Source organism: Pteropus medius, unplaced genomic scaffold (genome assembly GCF_902729225.1).
Source record: "Pteropus medius unplaced genomic scaffold, Ma_sr-lr_union100, whole genome shotgun sequence".
NCBI classification, from domain to species: Eukaryota; Metazoa; Chordata; class Mammalia; order Chiroptera; family Pteropodidae; genus Pteropus; species Pteropus medius.
The window spans coordinates 916,642-923,824 of record NW_024347793.1 but is presented as its reverse complement, the minus strand read 5'-3'; the positions used below and the strand labels follow the sequence as shown (position 1 = coordinate 923,824).

Below are 7,183 nucleotides of genomic sequence, written 5' to 3'. Positions count from 1 at the left end.
GGCCCAGGCCACATCGGAACTCAGGACAGTCTCTCACCCCGTTTCCGGCTCCGCCCCTCGTGGGTTGGCCAGCGGACAGACGACGCTGGCACCCGCCAGCCCCTGACCCGGACGGCAGCGGCCGAGGCGTCACTCACCACTCGTCCTCCTTGGGGACGCTGCTGAGGGGCGGGCAGAGGCAGTAGGTGTGAAAGGCCATGTCGCACTCGTCGCAGAGGAGCTGCTTGTCGGGGTCCTGCTTGCCACCGCACAGGCGGCAGGCGCACACACGGCAGGCCTTGCTCTGGTCGTCTCTGCAGTGCTTGCAGGACGGCCCGCTCTTCCCTGCACACGGGAGCCGGGGTCACCGCGCGCAGGGCCGCCCGCGGGCTGCAGCCCCGCCCACCCCCGGCGCGAAAGGCGCGGGCAGGACCCCAACTCACTCCTCAGCGGGTGCTCGGCCACGGGGCCCCCCTCGCCCGGGCGCTCGATCTTGAAGACCTCGTCCACGAAGATGATCCGGCAGTCGTTGAGAGAGTTCTCCCTGTGGGAGACCGGCCGTCAGGGCTCGCGGGGGGCTCGGCCGCCCCGCACGACCTCCGAGCACGTGAACCCGAGGTTCCGACCGTCTCAGGAACAGGCCTCGTGAGCCTTGGGCGATCACCTGCCTATTCCCCTAGCCAGTTCGGCTCCTACGAAATCAGACGCAGGGGGGAGGAAGCAGCACCCAAAACAGTTTCGTCACATGATGCGCTGAGAATGAGTTCGAACCCTTGGGCAGGCAAGGCCAGTTAAACAGGGCCCATCATGAGAAAACCATCAAGGTGAAGTCTGTCCGATGTGCCTATGCCAAAACACAAAAGCTCCTCCAAGTTCAAAGGGCCCCAAGGGGTCGATGTGACATCCACATCGGCAGCTGCGGTGCAGGCTGAGGGGGAGCCACACGCACACACCGCAGGTGTGACTCCACGTTTCCTGGTAACCGCTTTCAAAAGGAAGAGAGAACTAATTTAAATGTGTCTTATGTAACCCGAGGTGGACAAATATTTCAACACGTAATCAATGGTCAAGAATTATCAGTGAGCTTTTCTACAGTCTTTTTCGGCACTAAGTCTTCAAAACCCAGCCTGCACTTGATGCTCAGGGCACTTCTCAGTGTGTCCTGGCCGCATCTCGAGGGCTCGGCAGCACATGTGACCCACGGCTACGGCACGAGACAGCACAGGTCCCAATCTACCGCCAGTTCGCAGGAAGCAGTTCACAGTGGGGACAGAGGAGCAGAGGGAACGACGCCGTGGGGCGTAGGTGGCAAAACCCAGACTGCGTGACACCCAGGTTTGCTCGTTAATCGTTAAGAAAAAGGGGCCAAGAAACCTAAAGATGAAAAAGAGATTTAAAGATACGTGGACACTACTTAGATCCTGATCAACAAATGGCTTAAAAAAAAAGTGAGGTAATTGGAAGACTGAACAACGACTGAACACGCATTAAGAAATTACCGCTAATTTTTAAGTTGCGATAATGGCATTGTAACTACCTTTCTTCGAGAAACATTTTTAAGAAATACGTTCTAAAATATTCATGAATAAAATGATTCGATGCCTGGGAGTTACTTCAGGGTGGGGATGGTGGCATCCTCAGACGAAGGAAAATTAAAAGACTTCTCTGCCGGCAGACCCACTCACAGAGCATAACGCACGGAAGTCCTTCAAATAGATAGGAAATTATAAAGGAAAGACTTCTGGAGGAAAAAGGAAGAAAGAGCAGAAATATGGATAAATATAACTTATTATCCTTAGGAGTTTCCCACACCAGGTGATGACTGAAATAAAAATCTTAACACCACCCGATACACTCAATACAATAAGTGACAAGAAAGAGACCAAAGTCGAAGAAAGGTTTCTAACCCTTCAAAGTGGTAAGTGACACCAGTGTGTCACATGTTTATAGGGTAAAGTCCCGAGAAAACACTAGGAAAACTATACAAAGTCATTGCTCCAAAGACTGAAATAAATCAAGACAGAATCCTAAAAAACATTTAAGTAGCCGCCAGGAAGGACAGAAAGAGAGAAACAGAGGAACAAGAAACAGAAAACAAATAAAAAGACACACTTACCCCTAACATACCGATCATTATTTCAAATACAAATGGTCTAAATATGCTAATTAAAAGGCAAAGACTAGCAAAGTGGATTAAAAAAGTGACCCGTTATATGCTATTTATAAGAAACGCACTTCAAGTTCAACTACATAGGTTGAAAGTAAAAGGATCAAAAAAGATACATCATGCAAATGTAAACGTTAAAAAAAAAAGCAGGTGTGTTCAAATACACACACCTCAGGTGAAGTAGACTTCGGACAAAGAATGTCGCTAGAGACGAGGGGCATTGCGTAATGGTAAAAGGACCGTTCGCAGAAAGACATCCTCACCAAAAAACAGCCTCTTCCTTAAGAAGCCGAGAACTAGACAAATCCAGTTACAGCTGGCGGTCCGACTCCGACGCCCCCCAACACTGACAGAAGCACCGGACAGAAAACCCACCGGAATCGGAAGACAGGAACAGCACCATTGACCAGCAAGCACGCTCTGCTACAACAGGAACTCAGGACAGTCCCTCGCATTCCGCCCGGCAAGAACACACGCTAACGACCGTGGAAGTCCGCCAATACAGGCCCTGCTCTGGGCCCCAGGACAAAGTTCAACGAATTTAAAAGAACCGAAATCATATAGAGCATGCTCTCTGGACATGAAGAAGACGAACTACGAATTAATAACAGAGAGGCGACGCAAAGGTCTCTCAAACACTCGGCAATCAAGCACCGCACCACGAAATGAGCCAGGAGTCAAGAGCAAATCTCAGAGGAAATAAAAGGAACAGAACTGAGTAACGAGAGAAGAAACCTCGCGGCATGCGCGAGTCAGGCGGAGGCGAGGGGGGTCCCTGGCACCCGCACGCTCGCTGGAGAAGGAAACGCCTCGGATCGCTAGTCTGAGCTGCCGCCTCCAGAGACGACGAGCAAACTCAGCCCACGGCAAGGAGGAGCGGGGGCAGCACAGGGGTGAGGGCAGAAGTCAGGGAAATCGGAAACAAAACAAACAAACGAAAAACAATGAAACAAAAAGCTGGTCATTTTTAACGACGTCACCGCAGCTCCTCCCTGGTGTCCCTGCGGCCGCACTGCACCCCCACCCACCCACCAGCATGCTTCTCTCCAGCGCCACACGCTCCAACCGCTGCCGGCAACGGGGACAAACACGGGACCCATTCCGCCCCCACCACACTGGACAGCGGAGGCTCCCATGTGGACTCCGCCCTTCTGCCCTCCTGCCACCCCCACCCACGGGTGGGGCTGCCACCCCCACCCACGCCCCTCTCCCGTGACCTTGGCACGGGCCGCGTCTGTGTTTAAAACGTTTTTGCCCAGATTTTCACATCTGTGTTCTATACAGAAAATAGAATATCATTCATCCCCAAAAGAGGTAGGTTCTGACACGTGCTGCTACCTAGACGGACCTGGAGGACATTACGCCCAGTGAAATAGCCAGACACAGGACAAATACCGGAGGATCCCACTCACAGGAGGGCCATAGAGGAGTCAGATTCATAGAGCAGATGCTGGAGGCGGAGGCTGAGGCGAGAAGAGGCTGAGAAAGTGAGTGTGTAATGGGGACAGTTGCTGTTTGGGACGAAAACAAAGTTCAGGAACTGGAACAGGGCTGATAGTTGGTACCCAATGCCACTAAACTGTACATTTAAAAATGGTCAGGATAGGTTTTGTGTTATGTATTATTTTAACACAGAAAGAGAGACAGAGACAGAGACAGAGAAAGGCAAAGTAGAACGGGGCCTGGCAAACATGTTCTGCAAAGCACGAAAGAGAAAGTGTTCTTGGTCTCTTTCCCAAATACTCAAATCTGCCAACACAAAAGGAGCCACCGATAATAGGCAAACAGATGGGCGCAGCTGTGTGCTGATAAAACTTTATTCGCCAAAACAGGCAGGGGGCCGGATCTGGCCTGGGGAGGGCAGACTGCCTACCCGGATGTGGAGCGCGCCACTGTGGTCTGTTTATTGATGTGCACGTTCACGCTTGTTTACGCACAGGATGTCCCCGGAAGGCGCCGGAACAGGCATGTCGCCAGAAAGGAGAATGGGGGTGGCCAGGCAACAGAGAGGAAGGAAAAATGTTCACTGTGGCTCTCCTACCTTCTAGATTCTGATGCACTTAAAGTTTTTACCTATTTGCCAGATCTACGACGACAAACAAAAGAGCACAAGGAAGGCTCGCATCTCCAGCCTGGCCGAGAGCTGCTCCCGGCAGGGGCACGGTGTCGGGAGATCACCTGGGGGCCCAGGGAGGTGTGGAGCCCGGAGGCGGAGGGGGCTGCGGCCCTGCAGAGGGCGCTGCCCGGACGGCCACTCACCCGAGCCGGACGTTGGCGTACAGCTCCCGTGCTGTGCGGGTCTCGCGCTTCCGCAGGATCTCGGCGTCGTACCAGAAGCCCCGGTCCTTCGGGTTGTCAGGGTTGTAGTTGAGCATGACCTCCTGGCCCACCTCCAGCTCCTGCCACTTGAGGATGTGCCGGGCGCGGGCCCGGACGTCCTGGGAGCTCATCTGGACCACCCCGTTCTCCGGGTAGCTGCGGGGAGAGCCACGTTCAGACCCCAGGCGACGCCCACCGCGAGCCCTCCGCGGAGAGACAGGACACGGGTCTGAGTTCCTCTCGCCATGGCAGCTCGCAGAGTCCCCTCCCCCACCATCTCACATGCTGGTGTCGGAAATTCACAGGTGCAGAGGACACACTTCAATTACAGACGGTGTTGAGGGCTGATGCATGTCCCCCGAAAAGGTAAATCGGAGGCCTAATCCCTGGCACGTGGGAATAAGGCCTTATCTGGAAGTAGGGTCTTCGGGAGTGTTAATTTGATTACAAATTAAGATGAGGTTACGCTGCCTTAATCCGGTGTGACTGGTGCCCTTGTAAGAGGGAGTCACAGACACACAGGACACAGGAAGACGGAGACAGCAAGTGGAGCGACGTGGCCCCCAGCACCGGGCTGCCGGCCAACACCAGAAGCTGGAAGAGGCGGGAAGGGCCTCCTGCAGCTTGCGGAGCAAGCGCGGCCCGCTGCCGCCCTGGTCCCTGGTCGTGGACTCCCGGCTTCCGGAACCGTGAGAACGAGGTTACTGTAAACCACCCGGTCTACGGCCCTAGGGAAGCGATAGAGAAATGGGGGAGGGGGAAGCCTGAGCTTTCTCCAGACGCACGTATCAGAAAGGGTTTCTGCAGAGGGACGGCCGTCACCTCATTTACGTTAAGTAGGATGTGTCAGAGGTTAGAACACAGCAGGTCATCTTGAACGTGCGGGAATAGTCCAGCAGCCTCGAAAAGGCATAAAATAACGGCTGGAGGAAACACGTTGTCAGGACAGAGTGAATCTCGACTGCAAGGGGGACAAGCCCAAGATCAGCAGCATCACCGGGATGAAGGTGCCAAGCTCTTCCGGTGAAGGGCCAGACAGCAAATAAGCTGGAAGGTCTCTGTCACGAACACTCAATTCTGTTGCTATCGCCAAGAAAGTGGTCACAGGTAATATGGAAATGGATGGGCGCTGACGTGTTTCAATAAAGTTTTGTTTACAAAAACACAAGGTGGGCCAGACTTGGCCCTCGGGCTGTAGTCTGCAACCCCCTAAGCAAGAGGAGAATCTTGCATATACTGTGATTCACTCATTCAGTTACTCTAATTGTTTTTACAGAGCTAGGCTTAGGACGTGCCCAAGACCAGAGCAGGCAGTAGGGGCCCCACAGAGAACCAGAAGAAGCCCCGAGCCCCCAGAATGTGATGCCCACGGGCAGGCATGCTTGCCCCCCGTTATGGACTGCATGGTGTCCACCCCCAATTTCACATGTTAAAGTCCTGATCCCCAGAGTGATTGTATTTGGGGACGGGGCCTTGAGGGAGGCAACTGAGCTTAAATGAGGTCATACTGCTGAGACCCTTAGCTGACAGGACGGTGTCCTTGTAGGAGACACCAGAGCTGGCTTTTTGTGGGTACAGAGGAAGGGCCACGTGACAAGGAGAGGAGATGGCTGTCCACGGGCGGGGGGTGGGACCCTCACAAGAACGAGAGCTGCCAAGCTTCCTGTGCAGAGCCAGACCCGCCAGCACCTCCAGCCCCCAGAACTGTGGAAAAGCGACGCCCGACATCTGAGACGCCAGGACGTGCTCTGTTACCGCGGTGACCCGAGGACACTGAGGTGCCCTCTGGGCTCTGACACAAGGCTCCCTGTGCCCAGCACAGGGCCTGGAACACAGTAAGCGCTCAGGAGCTACTGTCACATCCAGTGGGGGAGGGATGCCACGCTGGTTTCAGGCAGCGACACGCAGCGTGAGCGACACGTGGAGGAGACAGGACCTGGGCTGGGTTCTGACCGGCAGAGCAGAGTCTCCAGAGAGGCGAGGAGGGCTCGGCCTGGATCTGGGTCTCCATAGCACTGGGCTTCTAGGGGTGACCTCCTATGTGGTTTGGAAGCCTGAGGGTGGGGTCCCCAAATCCTGACCATCATCCCCAGGGCTGTGCCAAACCCCAGGTCTCACACAGGGAGCCAACGCTCCAAGCCCGCCTGCCTGCGGTGACACTCACTCGTCGTATTTCACGTGGTAAATGACGTCTCCTTCCGGTGCTGAGCAGGAGGCTGAGCTGCAGGGCTCGTCCTGGGCTGGCGCCCTCCTGGTCACCTTGACAACCTGCGCCTCAAACCATGCGCCCATGTTGGTGTCCCGAGCGTCGACATACTCATTGACCTACGAGAAGAGAGATAACTCTCGTCCGACCTGCAGCACTGATGAGGGCCCGCTTCTGACCCACGGGCCGATGCCTGGGGCCTGGGACGCCAACTCGGTGCCTGCAGGGCTTCCCACTGTGGCGCTGTGGACATCTGGGGCCCGGCCGTCCACTGTCGGGCCGTCTTGGGCACCGGCGGTGCTGAGCAGCATCCCTGGCCCCACCCGTTCACTCAGGTCAGCAGCACCCCCAGTCATGACAACCGCAGATGTCCCCATCGTCCCCTGGGGGCAGGACTACCCTGCCGTGCTGCCCGAGGAGGCCGGAACGGCCCATTTTTCAAGAAAAGCTGAGGATCCAGATCGCTAGGTGAATTTTCGTCACATTAAAGGATGACGATGCCAGCGAAGCCA

General features: G+C 55.1%; 1 protein-coding gene across 3 annotated transcripts in view; it reads right to left on the bottom strand.

Annotated features, from left to right (window-relative positions):
- UHRF1 (ubiquitin like with PHD and ring finger domains 1) overlaps positions 1-7,183 on the bottom strand; it is a 30,853-nt gene that overhangs the window by 12,881 nt on the left and 10,789 nt on the right. For all 3 annotated transcript variants that reach the window (XM_039878420.1, XM_039878421.1, XM_039878422.1), the window contains exons 4-7: positions 6,630-6,790; positions 4,406-4,621; positions 423-523; positions 138-324 (exon numbers count right to left, since the gene is read on the bottom strand). In XM_039878420.1, coding sequence (XP_039734354.1) covers positions 138-324; positions 423-523; positions 4,406-4,621; positions 6,630-6,790 — 665 coding nt within the window. The remainder of the gene's footprint in view (positions 1-137; positions 325-422; positions 524-4,405; positions 4,622-6,629; positions 6,791-7,183) is intronic.